Source organism: Eubalaena glacialis, chromosome 1 (assembly GCF_028564815.1).
Source record: "Eubalaena glacialis isolate mEubGla1 chromosome 1, mEubGla1.1.hap2.+ XY, whole genome shotgun sequence".
Classification (NCBI taxonomy): domain Eukaryota; kingdom Metazoa; phylum Chordata; class Mammalia; order Artiodactyla; family Balaenidae; genus Eubalaena; species Eubalaena glacialis.
In genome coordinates, this window is record NC_083716.1 from 185,543,097 (window position 1) to 185,562,561 (window position 19,465).

The 19,465-nt window shown below is 37.4% G+C and overlaps 1 protein-coding gene across 1 annotated transcript in view; it reads right to left on the minus strand.

Annotated features, from left to right (window-relative positions):
* The window catches only part of TTN (titin), a 280,899-nt gene that overhangs the window by 122,289 nt on the left and 139,145 nt on the right, over window positions 1-19,465 (minus strand). The window contains exons 151-166 of the mRNA XM_061185429.1: window positions 19,074-19,370; window positions 18,157-18,237; window positions 16,966-17,043; window positions 10,428-10,511; window positions 9,416-9,499; window positions 6,411-6,494; window positions 4,513-4,596; window positions 3,348-3,431; window positions 3,181-3,264; window positions 2,964-3,047; window positions 2,747-2,830; window positions 2,534-2,617; window positions 2,323-2,400; window positions 1,833-1,916; window positions 932-1,021; window positions 583-660 (exon numbers count right to left, since the gene is read on the minus strand). Coding sequence (XP_061041412.1) covers window positions 583-660; window positions 932-1,021; window positions 1,833-1,916; window positions 2,323-2,400; window positions 2,534-2,617; window positions 2,747-2,830; window positions 2,964-3,047; window positions 3,181-3,264; window positions 3,348-3,431; window positions 4,513-4,596; window positions 6,411-6,494; window positions 9,416-9,499; window positions 10,428-10,511; window positions 16,966-17,043; window positions 18,157-18,237; window positions 19,074-19,370 — 1,542 coding nt within the window. The remainder of the gene's footprint in view (window positions 1-582; window positions 661-931; window positions 1,022-1,832; window positions 1,917-2,322; window positions 2,401-2,533; window positions 2,618-2,746; window positions 2,831-2,963; window positions 3,048-3,180; window positions 3,265-3,347; window positions 3,432-4,512; window positions 4,597-6,410; window positions 6,495-9,415; window positions 9,500-10,427; window positions 10,512-16,965; window positions 17,044-18,156; window positions 18,238-19,073; window positions 19,371-19,465) is intronic.

Consider the following 19,465-nt stretch of genomic DNA (forward strand, 5'->3'; position numbering starts at 1 on the left):
AGGTACCTTTTTCTCGCCAGACTTCTGGTTTTTTGGTAACAGGCACAGGTTCCTTCTTTACTGGAACAAGTTTCTTGGGCAGCTCAGACACTTTGAAGATATTAGTTTTATTTTTAAAAGAGTATTTAAAGACATTGAAAAAAATGTTAAGAATAAAGAAACTATAATTAACAGAGCAGCATTAAAATTAATGAAAGCAAAATAGGACATTTTTGTCCCTAACAATGAAGACAACTTATTGGATTCCACTTTAAGATATCAGAGTACTTTAAAAAAAATTATGATGTCAATGATTATGTGAATACCTTTAACTTCTGGTGTTTCTGGCTTCTTAACAGTTGGGACTTTCTTCACTGGGACAACTTTCTTTGCCATCTCAGGTACTTTAAAGATATTAGTAGCGTTTAATAATATAAAATTGCAAGACGCAATATGTACACATAAATTTGACAAGTCTGTTCAGCACTGTAACATACAGATGACAGTTCAACACATTATACAGCCCAATACAAAATAAGGAAAGAATGTCAAGTTTTAGACAGCACACAAAAATGAAGTAAATATTTATTTTACTGTAAGTACCTTCAGGTGGTGGAGGTTCTGCTTTTTTGATGACAGGAACTTTCTTCTCTGGAACAATCTTCTTGGGCTCTTCAGGCACTTGAAAGATAGGAATTTCTTTTAGAGTCAGATGATTACAATGAAAAGTTTAATGCTATGAATAAATAAAAAAGATCACACATTTCTTTGCTATGCACATTGTTAAACTCTGTAGGACAAAAGTTTTATGTGTGTAACTGACTTTTGTTCTTGCCAATGAGGTCAAATGTTAAGGAAGGAGATAGAAGACAGATTTTACCTTAAATAAGATATATAATAGACATAAAAATCAAATGATGTATTTTCCCATTCAGTGAATCCTGTCTTGTACCTGCCGGAGGTGGGGCTTCTGGTTCCTCCTCTTCTGCAACAGGAACTGGCTCTTCCTCTTCAGGAGCAATTTCCACAGGTTCTTCATATACTTTAAAGATATAGTTAATTTTAGTTGAATGTGTGGAACAATATTCTAAAATGCATAAAATGCAACACACAATAAATAGTCATCTTGATTTCTTCCCTTGTTTCTATTAATATTGTTTCTTGTTTTTGTTAAGATGAAATCCATCTTGTTTGACTGATTTCTGTTTCTATTGATTTGAATGCTTGAAAAGCCCTTTTGGTGTTTAATGTTATTTATAGTCATTAGTTTTCCTGTCCTACTTTGTGTGCGTTGGAGAAGCTTTGTTGAAACAGCTTATGATGGCCAGTGTAGATACTGCTGACTGATGACCCCAAATAGATTTGAGATTGGAGCTAATTAAGAATAGTGAAGGGCTTCCCTGGTGGCGCAGTGGTTGAGAATCTCCCTGTGAATGCAGGGGACACGGGTTCGAGCCCTCGTCTGGGAATATCCCACATGCCGCGGAGCAACTAAGCCCGTGTGCCACAACTACTGAGCCTGCGCGTCTGGAGCCTGTGCTCTGCAACAAGAGAGGCCACGATAGTAAGAGGCCTGTGCACCGCGATGAAGAGTGGCCCCCGCTTGCCGCAACTAGAGAAAACCCTCGCACAGAAACGAAGACCCAACACAGCGGAAAAAAATAAAAATGAATAAAAATAAATAAAAATAAAGGAATTCCTAAAAAAAAAAAAAAAAAAAAAAAAGAATAGTGAAGTAAGACAAATAATTAAAGGACAGAAAATGACCAAGAGATACTGAATTAGAAAAGAGGAACAAGGCTTAAATTAAAAACAGTCATAAGTGGTAAGCTCATAAATGGCATTACCTGTACCTTCTGGAGGAGGGGACTCTACTCTCTCAGGAACAGGGACGACTGGTTTCTCTTCTAAGACAGGTTTCTTTGGTACCTCTGGCACTTAAAAGATATGAGTTGGTTTTACTTCTGGGTAGTTGAGAAGTACATGAAATTTATACCATATCTAGTTCACATCTAGTTCAAATAACCCAGGGAGAGATCCAAGAACAAAATTCACGATTAGGCCAGTGATCTGTTCTTGGGTCCACATAGTGGGAAGACAATGTAGCCTATTAAGATTAACAAAACCATGTTAGTAAACTCTTCTAATACTTATAACAGATGTACCAGTTTTTTTTTTTTTTAGTGATGCTATTTAAAAACATTTAAAACCCTAAACATCCAGTATAGTAGGTTTGTAGTTGTTAATATAAGATGTTTGACAAACAAAAGGGTTTCCTATAGTAAGTGACTTTTGAGACCAAGAGTGAGTGCTTTTCTACAGAATCTCATTAGTAACATGTACCTTTAGCTGGTGGGACTTTGGGCTTTTTGGGAACAGCTACTTTCTTTTCTGGAAGGACTTCTTTGGGAACTTCAGGCACTTAAAAGATATTAGTATTTTAACATTATGAAGAATCACTTGTAAACGCTCATCACATTTACACAGAGCGAAACACTTTTCAAGAGATAAAGGCTGTATCCACCTCCATTAAACAGTGGACAGTTACGAGTACCTTTAGCAGGTGGGACTTCTGGTTTTTTGGGAACCACTGGAGGCACTTTCTTTTCAGGAACAACTTCCTTGGGCACCTCGGGCACTTTAAAAGATATTAGTCGTTTTTAGCTCATAGTTTCAATGACATATGGAAATCATTAAGCTGAGCAGCAGAACATAGCTTTTTAACGACAGACATTTTTCTGTAGGAAGCAGTGGCAGTGGGAAATACCTTTCACTGGTGGTGGTTCAGGTTTCTTGGCAATGACGGCAGGTGGTTTCTTTTCTGGGACAAGTTTCTTAGGTGGCACGGTCACTAAAGATATTAGAATTTATGTTTTAGAATCAGTGAAGAAGAGTGAGAAACAAGAGAAAAGCCCATAATGCCTAGAATCTTTGCGACAAGAAGAGCTAAGGTTGGCAAAGGCAACCTAGCAGCTGGCCAGTACCTTCTGGAGAAGGAGCAGGCTCTGGCTCTCCCACGACTTCAGCTGGAGGCTCTTCTGGGGCACTTTCCTCAGGCTCCTCATGCACTTTAAAGACACAAGCTCATTTTAACAATAGAATTGACTAAAGTATATGAAATATTTTGCAAAAAGATTTTTACAGCACTAAGAAGAGAGTTTTTCTTTTTAAAAATACTGGTTTGGAGAGTTTCATGATTACCTGCTGGGGGAGGACTTTCCGGTTTGGGAGGAATAGCTTCAGGCACCTTCTTTTCTGGGACAGCTGCCTTTGGCACCTCGGGTACTTTAAAGAGATTAGTATTTTCATGATTAGACAGAGTAAAGACAAACAGACAGTGTCAAACATAGCAACGTGGAGGTGGCTACCTTTGGCTGGTGGGACTTCTGGCTTTTTAGGAGGCATCACAGGAACTTTCTTCTCAGGGACAACTTCCTTGGGAGCCTCAGGCACTTAAGAGACATTAGTAAAATTACATTTAGGAGTTATGAGACCATGAGAGCAAAATGTTTTCGAGAGCAGAAGAGTTTTATCTTCTTAAATCCAAAGTGAGTGACAGCTACCTGTAACAGGTGGGACTTCTGGCTTTTTAGGAGGCATCACAGGAACTTTCTTCTCAGGGACAACTTCCTTGGGAGCCTCAGGCACTTAAAAGATATTAATAAAATTACATTTGAAGTTATGAGACCACTGGATCAAAATGTTTTTGAGAACAGAAGAATTTTATCTTCTTAAATCTAAGGTGAGTGACAGCTACCTGTAACAGGTGGGACTTCTGGCTTTTTAGGAGGCATCACAGGCACCTTCTTTTCAGGGACAACTTCCTTGGGAGCCTCGGGCACTTAAAAGATATTAGTAAAATTATACTTAGAAGTTATGAGATCACTGGAACAAATTATTTTCAAGAGCAGACGAGCTATGCCTTTTTAGGCCTAAGGTTTGTGACAAATACCTGTAACAGGTGGGACTTCTGGCTTTTTAGGAGGTTCCGCTGGTGCTTTCTTTGCAGGGACAACTTCTTTGGGAACCTCAGGCACTTAAAAGATATTAGTAAATTATACTTAGGAGTTATGAGATCACTGGAACAAATATTTTCCAGAGAAGAAGAGTTATGTCTTTTTAAGCCTAAGATCAGTGACAAATACCTTTAGCAGGTGGGACTTCTGGCTTTTTAGGAGGCATCACAGGCACCTTCTTTTCAGGGACAACTTCCTTGAGAGCCTCAGGCACTTAAAAGATATTAATAAAGTTACATTTGAAGTTATGAGACCACTAGATCAAAATGTTTTCGAGAGCAGAAGAGTTTTATCTTCTTAAATCTAAGGTGAGTGACAGCTACCTGTAACAGGTGGGACTTCTGGCTTTTTAGGAGGCATCACAGGCACTTTCTTCTCAGGGACAACTTCCTTGGGAGCCTCAGGCACTTAAAAGATATTAATAAAATTACATTTGAAGTTATGAGACCACTAGAGCAAAATGTTTTCGAGAGCAGAAGAGTTTTATCTTCTTAAATCTAAGGTGAGTGACAGCTACCTGTAACAGGTGGGACTTCTGGCTTTTTAGGAGGCATCACAGGTACTTTCTTCTCAGGGACAACTTCCTTGGGAGCCTCAGGTACTTAAAAGGTATTAATAAAAATACATTTGAAATTATGAGACCACGAGAGCAAAATGTTTTCGAGAGCAGAAGAGTTTTATCTTCTTAAATCCAAGGTGAGTGACAGCTACCTGTAACAGCTGGGACTTCTGGCTTTTTAGGAGGCATCACAGGCACCTTCTTTTCAGGGACAACTTCCTTGGGAGCCTCGGGCACTTAAAAGATATTAGTAAAATTACATTTAGTAGTTATGAGACCAATGGAACAAACATTTTCAAGAGCAAAAGAGTTATGTCTTTTTAAGCCTAAGGTTCATGACAAATACCTGTAACAGGTGGGACTATTGGCTTTTTAGGAGGCATCACAGGTACTTTCTTTTCAGGGACAACTTCTTTTGGAGCCTCAGGTACTTAAAAATTATTAGTAAATTTATATTTAGTAGCTATGTGACCACTAGAACAAAATATTTTCAAGAGAAGAGTTTTATCTTCTTAAATCTAAGGTGAATGACAGGTACCTGTAATAGGTGGGGCTTCTGGCTTTTTAGGAGGTGCCACTGGTGCTTTCTTATCAGGGACAATTTCTTGAGGAACTTCAGGCACTTAAAAGATATTAGTAGTTTTATGCTTAGCTTAAAGAGATCAATGGACTAAAAGTATTTCCAAGAGCAGAGGAGGCATTTCTTCTATAGAATAAAGACTGGGGTGAAAAATACCTGAAACTGGTGGGACTTCCGGTTTTTTGGGCGGTGCCTTAGGAACTTTCTTTTCTGGGACAACTTCTTGAGGAACTTCAGGCACTTGAAAGATATTAGTAGTTTTACGGTTAGGTTAATGAGCAATGGACTAATATCATTCTCAAAAACTCAAGAGACATTTCTTCTGCAGAGTGATGTCTGGGCCAACATGTACCTGTGACAGGTGGGGCTTCCGGTTTTTTGGGCCGTGCCTTGGGAACTTTCTTTTCTGGGACAACTTCTTGAGGAACTTCAGGCACTTGAAAGATATTAGTAGTTTTACGGTTAGGTTAATGATCAATGGACTAAAATCACTCTCAAAAACTGAAGAGACATTTCTTCTGCAGAATGATGTCTGGGCCAACATGTACCTGTGACAGGTGGGGCTTCTGGTTCTTTGGGCGGTGCCTTGGGAACTTTCTTTTCTGGGACAACTTCTTGAGCAGCTTTAGGTACTTGAAAGATATCAGTATTTTTAGAATTTGGGAACAGTGAAGGCATATGTTACAATAATCATGAAGAGGACAAGACAATATATATTCTTAACACAGCAGTGGGAATAAATACCTTTAGCAGGTGGGACTTCTGGTTTTTTGGGTACAGCCACTTTCTTTTCAGGTACAACTTCTTTAGGAACTTCAGGAACTTTGAAGATATTAGTATCTATTAGTTGAAACTATAAAATGGGAATATCGACAACACATTTGCCCAAGCAAGTATCATTTATGAAACTGGCGGACACTTCTAAACACTTTTTCCCAGCCCCCAAAACAGGAGACCAACAACATGGAAGGATAAATACCTTTAGCAGGTAGAGCTTCTGGCTCTTTAGGAGGAGCCACAGGCACTTTCTTTTCAGGGATGGCTTCCTTTGGCGGCACCTCAGGCACTTAAAAAATATTGGTAATTTGTGTTTAGAAAAGGTGGAAATAATGAATGACGATCTCATGCAATCATACACCAAGATATATTCGATTACTGACAACTCTTCTTTCTTTAGAATTATATCACCTTTAGGTACTGGGATTTATACACATAATTTTTTTCTAGCTAAAATAGCAGTTATTTTTCTCCCTGGTATGTACAGCATTGTCATTACCTGCTGGGGGAGGACTTTCCGGTTTGGGAGGAATAGCTTCAGGCACCTTCTTTTCTGGGACAGCTGCCTTTGGCACCTCGGGTACTTTAAAGAGATTAGTATTTTCATGATTAGACAGAGTAAAGACAAACAGACAGTGTCAAACATAGCAACGTGGAGGTGGCTACCTTTGGCTGGTGGGACTTCTGGCTTTTTAGAAGGCATCACAGGAACTTTCTTCTCAGGGACAACTTCCTTGGGAGCCTCAGGCACTTAAGAGATATTAGTAAATTTACATTTATGAGTTATGTGACCACTAGAACAAAATATCTTCAAGAGCAGATGAGTTATATTTTCTTAAACCTAAGATCGAGGACAAATACCTGTAACTGGTGGAACTTCTTGCTTTTTAGGAGGTGCCATAGGCACTTTCTTTTCAGGGAAAACCTCTTTGGGAGCCTCAGGCACTTTGAAGATATTAGTAAATTTACATTTGAGTCACGAGGATCAACACAGACAAGAATCACATTTACACAGCAAAAGCACTTTCAAGGCTAGCAAGGCGGTTCTTTCCATAGCCCTCTCTATTCCCTCCTGAGGGGCTGTTAGGATGTACCTTTGACAGATAAAACTTCAGGCTTTTGGGGAGGATGCACTTTCTTTTCCCAGACAACTTCTTCGGGCACCTCAGGCACTTTAAAGATATTAATATTTTTACGTTTAGGAGTTACAAGAATCAATACAAACAGGAAATACATTTATACAGGAAAAGACATTTTCCCAAACTTCTAAGCTTCCAGCAACATATACCTTCATCAGGAAGGGCTTCAGTCTTTTCGCGACGAACCACATATGTTTTCTTTTCAGGGAAAATTTCTTGGGGAGCTTCAGGCACTTAAGAGATATTAGTAAAATTACATTTAGGAGTTATGAGACCACGAGAGCAAAATGTTTTCGAGAGCAGAAGAGTTTTATCTTCTTAAATCCAAGGTGAGTGACAGCTACCTGTAACAGGTGGGACTTCTGGCTTTTTAGGAGGCATCACAGGCACCTTCTTTTCAGGGACAACTTCCTTGGGAGCCTCGGGCACTTAAAAGATATTAGTAAAATTACATTTAGAAGTTATGAGATCACCGGAACAAATTATTTTCAAGAGCAGACGAGCTATGCCTTTTTAGGCCTAAGGTTTGTGACAAATACCTGTAACAGGTGGGACTTCTGGCTTTTTAGGAGGTGCCACTGGTGCTTTCTTTTCAGGGGCAAATTCCTTGGGAGCCTCAGGCACTTAAGAGATATTAGTAAATTTACATTTATGAGTTATGTGACCGCTAGAACAAAATATTTTCAAGAGCAGATGAGTTATATTTTCTTAAACCTAAGATCGAGGACAAATACCTGTAACTGGTGGAACTTCTTGCTTTTTAGGAGGTGCCATAGGCACTTTCTTTTCAGGGTAAACCTCTTTGGGAGCCTCAGGCACTTTGAAGATATTAGTAAATTTACATTTGAGTCACGAGGATCAACAGAGACAAGAATCACATTTACACAGCAAAAGCACTTTCAAGGCTAGCAAGGCAGTTCTTTCCATAGCCCTCTCTATTCCCTCCTGAGGGGCTGTTAGGATGTACCTTTGACAGATAAAACTTCAGGCTTTTGGGGATGCACTTTCTTTTCCCAGACAATTTCTTCGGGCACCTCAGGCACTTTAAAGATATTAATATTTTTACGTTTAGGAGTTACAAGAATCAATACAAACAGGAAATACATTTATACAGGAAAAGACGTTTTTCCAAACTTCTAAGCTTCCAGCAACATATACCTTCATCAGGAAGGGCTTCAGTCTTTTCGCGACGAACCACATATGTTTTCTTTTCAGGGAAAATTTCTTGGGGAGCTTCAGGCACTTAAGAGATATTAGTAAAATTACATTTAGGAGTTATGAGACCACGAGAGCAAAATGTTTTCGAGAGCAGAAGAGTTTTATCTCCTTAAATCCAAGGTGAGTGACAGCTACCTGTAACAGGTGGGACTTCTGGCTTTTTAGGAGGCATCACAGGCACCTTCTTTTCAGGGACAACTTCCTTGGGAGCCTCGGGCACTTAAAAGATATTAGTAAAATTACATTTAGGAGTTATGAGATCACCGGAACAAATTATTTTCAAGAGCAGACGAGCTATGCCTTTTTAGGCCTAAGGTTTGTGACAAATACCTGTAACAGGTGGGACTTCTGGCTTTTTAGGAGGTGCCACTGGTGCTTTCTTTTCAGGGGCAAATTCCTTGGGAGCCTCAGGCACTTAAGAGATATTAGTAAATTTACATTTATGAGTTATGTGACCACTAGAACAAAATATCTTCAAGAGCAGATGAGTTATATTTTCTTAAACCTAAGATCGAGGACAAATACCTGTAACTGGTGGAACTTCTTGCTTTTTAGGAGGTGCCATAGGCACTTTCTTTTCAGGGTAAACCTCTTTGGGAGCCTCAGGCACTTTGAAGATATTAGTAAATTTACATTTGAGTCACGAGGATCAACACAGACAAGAATCACATTTACACAGCAAAAGCACTTTCAAGGCTAGCAAGGCGGTTCTTTCCATAGCCCTCTCTATTCCCTCCTGAGGGGCTGTTAGGATGTACCTTTGACAGATAGAACTTCAGGCTTTTGGGGAGGATGCACTTTCTTTTCCCAGACAACTTCTTCGGGCACTTCAGGCACTTTAAAGATATTAATATTTTTACGTTTAGGAGTTACAAGAATCAATACAAACAGGAAATACATTTATACAGGAAAAGACATTTTCCCAAACTTCTAAGCTTCCAGCAACATATACCTTCATCAGGAAGGGCTTCAGTCTTTTCGCGACGAACCACATATGTTTTCTTTTCAGGGAAAATTTCTTGGGGAGCTTCAGGCACTTAAGAGATATTAGTAAAATTACATTTAGGAGTTATGAGACCACGAGAGCAAAATGTTTTTGAGAACAGAAGAGTTTTATCTTCTTAAATCCAAGGTGAGTGACAGCTACCTGTAACAGGTGGGACTTCTGGCTTTTTAGGAGGCATCACAGGCACCTTCTTTTCAGGGACAACTTCCTTGGGAGCCTCGGGCACTTAAAAGATATTAGTAAAATTACATTTAGAAGTTATGAGATCACCGGAACAAATTATTTTCAAGAGCAGACGAGCTATGTCTTTTTAGGCCTAAGGTTTGTGACAAATACCTGTAACAGGTGGGACTTCTGGCTTTTTAGGAGGTGCCACTGGTGCTTTCTTTTCAGGGGCAAATTCCTTGGGAGCCTCAGGCACTTAAGAGATATTAGTAAATTTACATTTATGAGTTATGTGACCACTAGAACAAAATATTTTCAAGAGCAGATGAGTTATATTTTCTTAAACCTAAGATCAAGGACAAATACCTGTAACTGGTGGAACTTCTTGCTTTTTAGGAGGTGCCATAGGCACTTTCTTTTCAGGGAAAACCTCTTTGGGAGCCTCAGGCACTTTGAAGATATTAGTAAATTTACATTTGAGTCACGAGGATCAACACAGACAAGAATCACATTTACACAGCAAAAGCACTTTCAAGGCTAGCAAGGCGGTTCTTTCCATAGCCCTCTCTATTCCCTCCTGAGGGGCTGTTAGGATGTACCTTTGACAGATAAAACTTCAGGCTTTTGGGGAGGATGCACTTTCTTTTCCCAGACAACTTCTTCGGGCACCTCAGGCACTTTAAAGATATTAATATTTTTACGTTTAGGAGTTACAAGAATCAATACAAACAGGAAATACATTTATACAGGAAAAGACATTTTCCCAAACTTCTAAGCTTCCAGCAACATATACCTTCATCAGGAAGGGCTTCAGTCTTTTCGCGACGAACCACATATGTTTTCTTTTCAGGGAAAATTTCTTGGGGAGCTTCAGGCACTTAAGAGATATTAGTAAAATTACATTTAGGAGTTATGAGACCACGAGAGCAAAATGTTTTCGAGAGCAGAAGAGTTTTATCTTCTTAAATCCAAGGTGAGTGACAGCTACCTGTAACAGGTGGGACTTCTGGCTTTTTAGGAGGCATCACAGGCACCTTCTTTTCAGGGACAACTTCCTTGGGAGCCTCGGGCACTTAAAAGATATTAGTAAAATTACATTTAGAAGTTATGAGATCACCGGAACAAATTATTTTCAAGAGCAGACGAGCTATGCCTTTTTAGGCCTAAGGTTTGTGACAAATACCTGTAACAGGTGGGACTTCTGGCTTTTTAGGAGGTGCCACTGGTGCTTTCTTTTCAGGGGCAAATTCCTTGGGAGCCTCAGGCACTTAAGAGATATTAGTAAATTTACATTTATGAGTTATGTGACCACTAGAACAAAATATTTTCAAGAACAGATGAGTTATATTTTCTTAAACCTAAGATCGAGGACAAATACCTGTAACTGGTGGAACTTCTTGCTTTTTAGGAGGTGCCATAGGCACTTTCTTTTCAGGGTAAACCTCTTTGGGAGCCTCAGGCACTTTGAAGATATTAGTAAATTTACATTTGAGTCATGAGGATCAACACAGACAAGAATCACATTTACACAGCAAAAGCTCTTTCAAGGCTAGCAAGGCGGTTCTTTCCATAGCCCTCTCTATTCCCTCCTGAGGGGCTGTTAGGATGTACCTTTGACAGATAAAACTTCAGGCTTTTGGGGAGGATGCACTTTCTTTTCCCAGACAACTTCTTCGGGCACCTCAGGCACTTTAAAGATATTAATATTTTTACGTTTAGGAGTTACAAGAATCAATACAATCAGGAAATACATTTATACAGGAAAAGACATTTTTCCAAACTTCTAAGCTTCCAGCAACATATACCTTCATCAGGAAGGGCTTCAGTCTTTTCGTGACGAACCACATATGTTTTCTTTTCAGGGAAAATTTCTTGGGGAGCTTCAGGCACTTTAAGAAATCAGTATTTTAACATTTAGTATTGCAAAGATCAGTGGGAACAGGAAGATATTTTCAAGACTACAGGAGCTATTTCTTCTTGAACTTGACGGCATGGGGACTTGTACCTTTAACTGATGGAGGTCCTCTCTTTTTGGAAGGAACTCTTTTTGCAGGAACACCTTCTTGAGCAGCTTCAGGCACTTTAAAGACATTAGTATTTCATATTTAGGAGTTAAAATGATTAATGAAAACAATAACCACAACATGTTAGCAAATGTAGTTTTTTAGAAGTTTCTTCTCTGCCTATTCTCCCCTTGCCCCACCAATCAACTAAGTTGAATGGGATTAGCAGCATCCTTGAGAAGATGGGCTCACCCTTCTCTAGCAACTAGTGGAGGTCCTATGACCCTGTAGACCCTCCTTATGAAGTATTTGTTGAATGAACACTTTTAATAGGAGGGTTTTCTGTTTTGATAGGAACAGTCACACATATTTTCTTTTGAGAGGGAACTTCTTGTGGAGCTTCTGGTGCTTTAAAGATATTAGTATGTTTACATTTAGGAGTTAGGAAGAACATTAGAAAAACATAGTTTTAAGAACCGAAGACAGACAATTTCTTCAGTATCTGTTCAGAGGTGACAGGTACCTTTCACAGGTGGAGGTTCTGCCTCTTTAGGAACATCCTCAGATACTTTCATTTCAGGAGCAACTTCTTGCACAGCTTCAGCTGCTTTGATGATATTAGTATTATATTATACTTAGAGGTTAAGGGATCAGTGGAGACATTAATGACATTAACTGAACCCAAGTGACTTTTATGTCTACAAGGGTGCTTCCTTCAAGAACTGGATGAGGTACAAAGTCTTGAAGAAAGGAATCAAATCTTGTCTTTGTTTATTATTCCCCAGCTCCCTAGCACCATGCACATAGTGGGCATTTGTTAAATAAATGAAGGAAGGAATGATAGAATGATACCTTTAGTGGAAGGTGTTTCAATTTCAGGGGGAGCAGCTATGAGTATTTCCTTTACAGGGACAACTTCTTGAGGTGATTCAGGCACTTTAAAGATATGAATTCACTGTACTTCAGAGTGATGAAGAGCAATGAAGAGTTTTAGTCAAAACCCCACCTACAGGAATGTCCCAGACTGGGTGACCTCCCTGCTCCCTATATCTGATTCTTTGGTAACAGTATGAATACTTGATTATCGGGAGCTGTTTTCTTGGTCACCTCAGGCACTATCAATATTAGTAATTTTATTTCTTTGAATGGTAGATACATAGGAACTGAGATAAAAATTTACCTTTAAGTGAAAAAAACTGAGTTTTAATTAACAATGTACCTTTTGCTATTAGTTTGAAGAAGATAAAACAGCTCCTTTCTTACCTGGATTGGCTTTATTTTGTACCCTCACCTTAGGCACTTTATTTTATTTTATTTTTGGTTGCATCAAGCGGCTTGCAGGATCTGAGTTACCTGACCAGGGGATCGAACCCATGTTCCCTGCAGTGGAAGCATGGAGTCTTAACCACTGGACCCCCAGGGAAGTCCCTTAGGCACTTTAAAAAGGTGATTGTTTTTCAAGTAAAGGAGGAAAGAGAACAACTAAAATATTTCAAACAGAGAAAATATTGTCAAAATGTTCAGATATTCTTTAAATTACAGAATATCATGGGCATTGTGAAGAATTTTGGGGGATGTTTTAAAACGTTCTCATTTGTTGATTTATCTGAAAATATTCAAAATGAGAAAACGTAGGACTCTTTACAAATAAAAGACAATGAGAGGAGTAAATAAATATTCAGGGCAGAATTCCAACTTTAACTGGTTTTGGTTTTAACTGCCCTGGTTTTAGAAGGCTCTCGGGTAGAGATGATATTACAGATAGAACAGTTCCACAGTGAATTTATTATTTTATTTTCTTTAAGTCATGGTTTTCTAAAAATATTTCTATGATATTTAAGTCTTAGGGGAATTCAGTTATTTCAAATTTATGTGCTTGTTTTTGGTAGTAAGTTTATTTTAATAGAAGAGCAATTCAACAGGTAGTTGTATTATATCCTGGAATTTCAACCCCATGGAGCATTTGAATTACTAACCTATAGTCTACAGCCAAGCACCTCTGTCATTTTACGGCACTGATTTCTGCTTTAGAGCGGTGTGGGGTGAGCCTATTCAGTCTAGTTTCAGGGATATAAATGTTATAGGTGATCTCTCATATAGATTTTTTTTTTCCTAGCTAGTCTGAATTTTATTTTTTAAGGAAACAGAAATAGCTATTTCCATCTGGGTCACATCTGCACATTATATGTATATATATTTTCCCTGGAGGGCTCATAGATAAAATTTATAGCCCAAGCATCTCCATGTGTATAAAGTTATGGACTTTTCCCCCTTATGACTCATGGGGACATGTATATACCCAGTCGAGCTGCTACTTTGGGGGACCCACTTCTCTGAAGTGATCTCCCTGGTAGCATCTGGAGCTTTAGAGGTATTAGTATTTTTACACATGGTGAGTACAACTACAATCATGAGATAAGAAAGTCAACCTTCTTCTGGCTTGTACCTTTTGGTGGTGGTATTTTTCTTCTTTTGGTAACAGGAGGTTGTCTCTCTGGAACATCTTCCTTGGAGACTTCCAACTCTTTAAAGATATTAGTATTTTTTCATTGAGAAAGGCAAAGACATGAAGACACGACTTACAAAGAAAGTTAGGGATATTAGCAGATATTATAACCTTAAGTTAGAAATTTTATTTTTGTTCTAATGTTTATTCATTATATGAGTGGGATTTGACTTTTTAGGAGCAAGTCATAGATAGTTCCTTGTCTTGGGTACATTAGGGACACTAAAGATATTAGTATTTCAGCATTAGAGGTCGTGAAAATCTACACAAAGCAGTGAACATATTTTGCAGACTGATGAAGAAAGGTTTTCTTATTTAGATTTTCGTAACTAAGAATTAAACCTTCAGTTGGAAGATGCTCTGGAAGATTGGGAACAGCCTCAGGTAACTCCACCTCTGGAAATACTTCTCTGGTTGTATCAGGCTCTTTAAAGATATTAGTAGGTTTACACTTAGAAGTTATAAAAACAGTAGATTATATAACATGCAATTTTTGAGTCTTGAAGCCAAAGATATTCATCCAAGTTTGATGTTGTCGGAATGTACCTTTAGTTGCTGGTGTTCCTCTCTTTTTAGGAACAGTCACATATATCTTGTCCTCTGGAACAACTTTCTTGGGTGGTTCAGGCACTTAAAAGATATGAGTATAGTTATATTTATAAATGGTGAAGGAGAGTATTGAGCTTTTAAAATGAGCCAAAAATAAATTTTCTTCACTGGGTCATTGGTATTATATACCTTTTGCTACTTTGGTTTTTGTCTTTTGAGGATAAGTCACAAGTACTTTTTCTTCTGGAGACGATTCTTCAGATACTTCATAAACTTTAAAGATATTAGTATTTATACAATTAGAAGCATTTCAAGGTGGATGAAGAATAGTGTTAAGAAAAACATAATACATAATACACATCTATAACTCAAATGACTAGTACTACATAGATCCAAGTTAGTGACAATAACACACTGGCTAGGAAAAAGCCTCATTCCCAGTTTTATGATATATGACTTTTCAGCATTTCTTTATGATCATGATGGTAAAATTGAGGAATTCACTGGTCAGGGACTAGTATATAATTCTTTTACTTTGTCTGCAGAAAGCTACTGGTAAAATTTCCCTATTGTTGTTCATTTTTATGGATTTTTTTTCTTAAAGAACAGGGTCGATGTTGAGTTGCACATCAAGAATTCTCCAATATTTGACCTACTGGAAATTCATCTAAGTCCTTTCCTGTTCCAGGAACCTAGTTATCTATATTTTCAAACCAAATCTAGTCTATGGCTTCATATTCAATATGAATGTGAAAACCATTCAGAGATTGGAAGAAGAAAAGAAAAATAAGAATGATTAAATATTTGGAAAATAAGGCAACTGAAAAATAAAGATTTCTCCAGATTTCAGAAAGGAAGACTGGCTGATAATAATAACCAAACTCAAGTATAGAAAGGGTATTCAAAGGAGGGAGTCATCATATATTTTTATCCAAACCTATTACTATAGGGTGACAAAAATTGGATTTAAATTTTACATTCAAATAAATGGAAGGATATCTTGACTGCTGGCATTTTCACTATTCAGATTATTAAACAGTATTCTATTCAGAATTTTTTTTACTCATATTATTTTACTCTTCAAATTAATTAATCATAATTTTGCATGAAGGCAAAACCAAAAATGGCTTGAGAATTCTTTTGAGGTTCTAATGGCCTTGTAAATCGATGGGTATTTGAATAGCGCTGCCAAAATGTTTACAACGATTGTTGCAAAGAGTAAAAAGTACTAATGCTGAAGTATTTTGATTCTACATATCCAAGTAAAATATTATTATCAAGTTAAAGAAAATTGCCTTATGGTCTGAGAAAATGAATTGCTGAAAAGCAGAAGACATTTGTACACAGAACAGGTTAACAAGACAATGACAAATTCAACAAGACAAATGACTTTTCTAAAATTGGGTAATGGTATACGTACAGGACTCTTTATTTTTTAAATTGGTGAGGAAATATACCTTGTCTGAGGCTAACAGTCATTCAAATTATCTAATTTTAGCCAAATATTTTTGGCATGTTAGGATTTTACAGGATATTAGTATATTTACTTTTAAAAGCTATGAAGACAAACACAGACGAACCAAAGAGAACCACCAGTTTTTCTACACTCACTGTACATCGTTGCATCTTCAGAAAGAACTATGGGTGATATTTCTTCTTGAATACTTTTCTTAGGCACCTCAGGAACTTCAAAGATATTAGTATATTAATTGTAATAAATACCAAATATAAGATATTAAGAATATAAAGAAACAAAATACAAATATTTACATCACTCACATTCACTTTAAGCCATGAATAACTAAACATAGCGTTATTTCATGTTGTGATTAGTATCAGTGTATACCTTTAGCTGGTGGAACTTCAGGCTTTTTAGGAACAGCTTCACGAACTTTTTCTTCTGGAACAATTTTCTTGGGTACTTCAGGTGCTTTAAAGATATTTATTTTAAAAAATTGCATCATTGGGTGTAAAATATCAAGACAAAAAGGAGCATCTAACAAGGAGAATGTCAAAAAATCCCCAAATTATAAGTCATCTAAACACACAATCAATGCATCTCTCTAGACGGCCTTGTTGATGAGTTGTTGATTTGTCATATTAGAAGGACTTTGCCCTTTGGATACAACATCATTTTCTATTGTCACTTGGAACATGTTTATTTGTTTCCAGAGCTACTTGAAAATAGCTTCCAAAATGAATTATTTTTGAAAAAGAAGTTGAGGGGTCAATATTTAAATATTGCTTAAGAAGAGGATCAATACAAATAAAACCAACTTTTAGGCTTAGGCCTGTGTTCCCAGAGGGTAGTCACAAAAGGGAGGATTATGTCATGGGACATAAATTGAAGTTTACACAATTCAGCCATTTTGTGGCGTTGAGGGGAGAACAATCTCTCTCTCTTTCTTCTCATAGTAAATGAGTAAAAGGGAGTTTTGTATTAGTGGTGAATCAGCAAAGGCAGATACCTTTAGCTGGTGGAACTTTGAGCTCTTCAGGAACACGTACTTTTTCTTCTATCACAATTTTCTTGGGTACTTCAGGTACTTTGGAGACAGTAGTAATAGTTTCTTTTACTTTTAAACATTCATAAAGATTTTTTAACACGTAGAGCATAAGAGAAATGTAAAGACAGAAAATAACATAGCCACAGTATAAAATACAGACATCACTGTATCAAATACATTACAGTAATTAAAATGAGTTGAATTTTGATAACAAATACAACAACAAAAATCCAGGGGAATTTCCCATGTAAGAATCATAAGAACTTGACAAGAAAAATGAATAAGACGCCTTCAGCTGGTGCTCTTTCTGCTTGTTTTGGTGGAATAATTGATATTTTCTCTTCAGTGATAATATTCTTAAATGCTTCAGAGACTTAAAGATGTAAGTATATATTATTTATAAGCTACTGTTTTTCATTTTTATTGTGAAATTCAAGAGGTTTAAAAACTGAACAGGGCTTCCCTGGTGGCGCAGTGATTAAGAATCTGCCTGCCAATGCAGGGGACACAGGTTTGAGCCTTGGTCCGGGAAGATCCCACGTGCCGCGGAGCAACTAGGCCCGCGTGCCACAGCTACTGAGCCCACGTGCCACAACTACGGAAGCCCGTGTGCCTAGAGCCTGTGCTCCACAACAAGAGAAGCCACCGCAATGAGAAGCTCGCGCACAGCAACGAAGAGTAGCCCCCGCTCGCCGCAACTAGAGAAAGCCTGCGCAGCAGCAAAGACCCAACACAACCAAAAATAAAAAAAAAAACAAAAAAACAAAAACTGAACAAAGCAGGAACATTAAACACACAGTCACAATGTATTTATATTTACTAGGTCATTAAAATTAATAATTAACAGGAAAACAGGGATTTATCAATAAGCAGGTTAGTGAATATACAATCAAAGAGTACCAAAGAAGGAAAACTGGGTTCACTGTTTGGTTAGTAGTGATATTGCTTTGGGTATTTTAAGTATAACAGTGACTTTCTTTTTTGATAGAACTTTCTTTAGCCCCTCACCCACTTTCAAGATATTAGTTTGTTTTAGACATTCCAGAAACACAAAACACAGAAGAAAAACATCAAGTAGAATTCAAACTTGTAAAGCAGCCAAGGTGCTACTGTATGTAAAATTAGGTAAGTAATTTTTCACCAATAAAATACCTTTAGCTGGTGGCTCTTCTCGAGGAACAACTTTAGTAGGTGGTTTTTTTGGAGGGATGATTTTCTTGGATATCTCAGGCCCTTTAAAGATATTAGTGTTTTGGTTTAGCATGAACTCCTGAAGTATCATGGCCCACGATGACTAAAATTAGTACAATGAGGGCTCATAAAATGCTTTCTCTATTCATATTTTTAAAATTTATACCACACCTACTTCCAAAAAAGATTTGATTTTGCTAAATTTCATCTGTATTGTAAATTTACTGTGTATACTAAGCACACACACATTCCTTCATATTACACACATATTATTAATTTGTTCAAGAGCTGGAGTAGTCTTGCAGAGAATGTATTTGTAGGTTTATCCTCAGAATATACTAGAATGCAGGTGCTACTACCACACTTCATTTCCTTCCTTAATGTTATTTCTCCTGAAAATATCATAAAATGGTGGAAGATTTGGGTAAGTAATTATCAGTTTGTGAACAGTTGACTGAAATGCTAACAAAGCAATGGTTCTTTTGCCTGGACATGTAAATTCCTCAGTGAACTGAGGAGTTTCTTTCTCACTCAACTGATGACACTGGCCAGATATTTTGGTACCTGTAACAATCACGTAACACTCTTACTTGGATTTAAAAAGGAATCCACAAATTCATACCGTGAATTATGTTATCTCCTTAGGTAAGTAGATATCAAACATTATTATCTTGTTGGCTAAAATTATACTCTGTGGTTAACCTCTACTCTATATCAATCATTGTTATCAAGTAGTTTAAACTCATGCTTAAAGTATTTCATGATTTTATCGTGGAAAGTAAGTGGGTTTCTAATGTCCAAACTGAATATGAAATGTACTTTAAAAAAGAAGTTAGAGCAACATATAACAATTTGTAATATTGCACAATTCCCTATACCTTTAGGTGGAGCTTTGGGTTTTTCATATACTTCCACTTCTTCAGCCTCTAAGACTTCTATTACCCTATGGACTTCTTCAACTTCGTGTACTTCTTCTTCAGCTCTATACTCTTCTACTTTGAGGACTTCTTCAACCTCATGGAACTCTTCTTCTTCAAAGTATTCTTCAACCTCATGGAACTCTTCTTCACGAGCTTTCTCCACTTGTGCTTCCACTATTTCTAATTCTGCTCTTTCTTTTACTGCTTCCTTTTCGTGGATGGCAAATGATATTTTTTCTTCAAGAACAGCTCTCCCTGAAAGAGCATCTATTTTAAGAGATCTATTTTTTTTAAACACAGCAGAAATGAAGACGTAAATTCAAAATATAAAAACAACTGAGAAAGGCTTT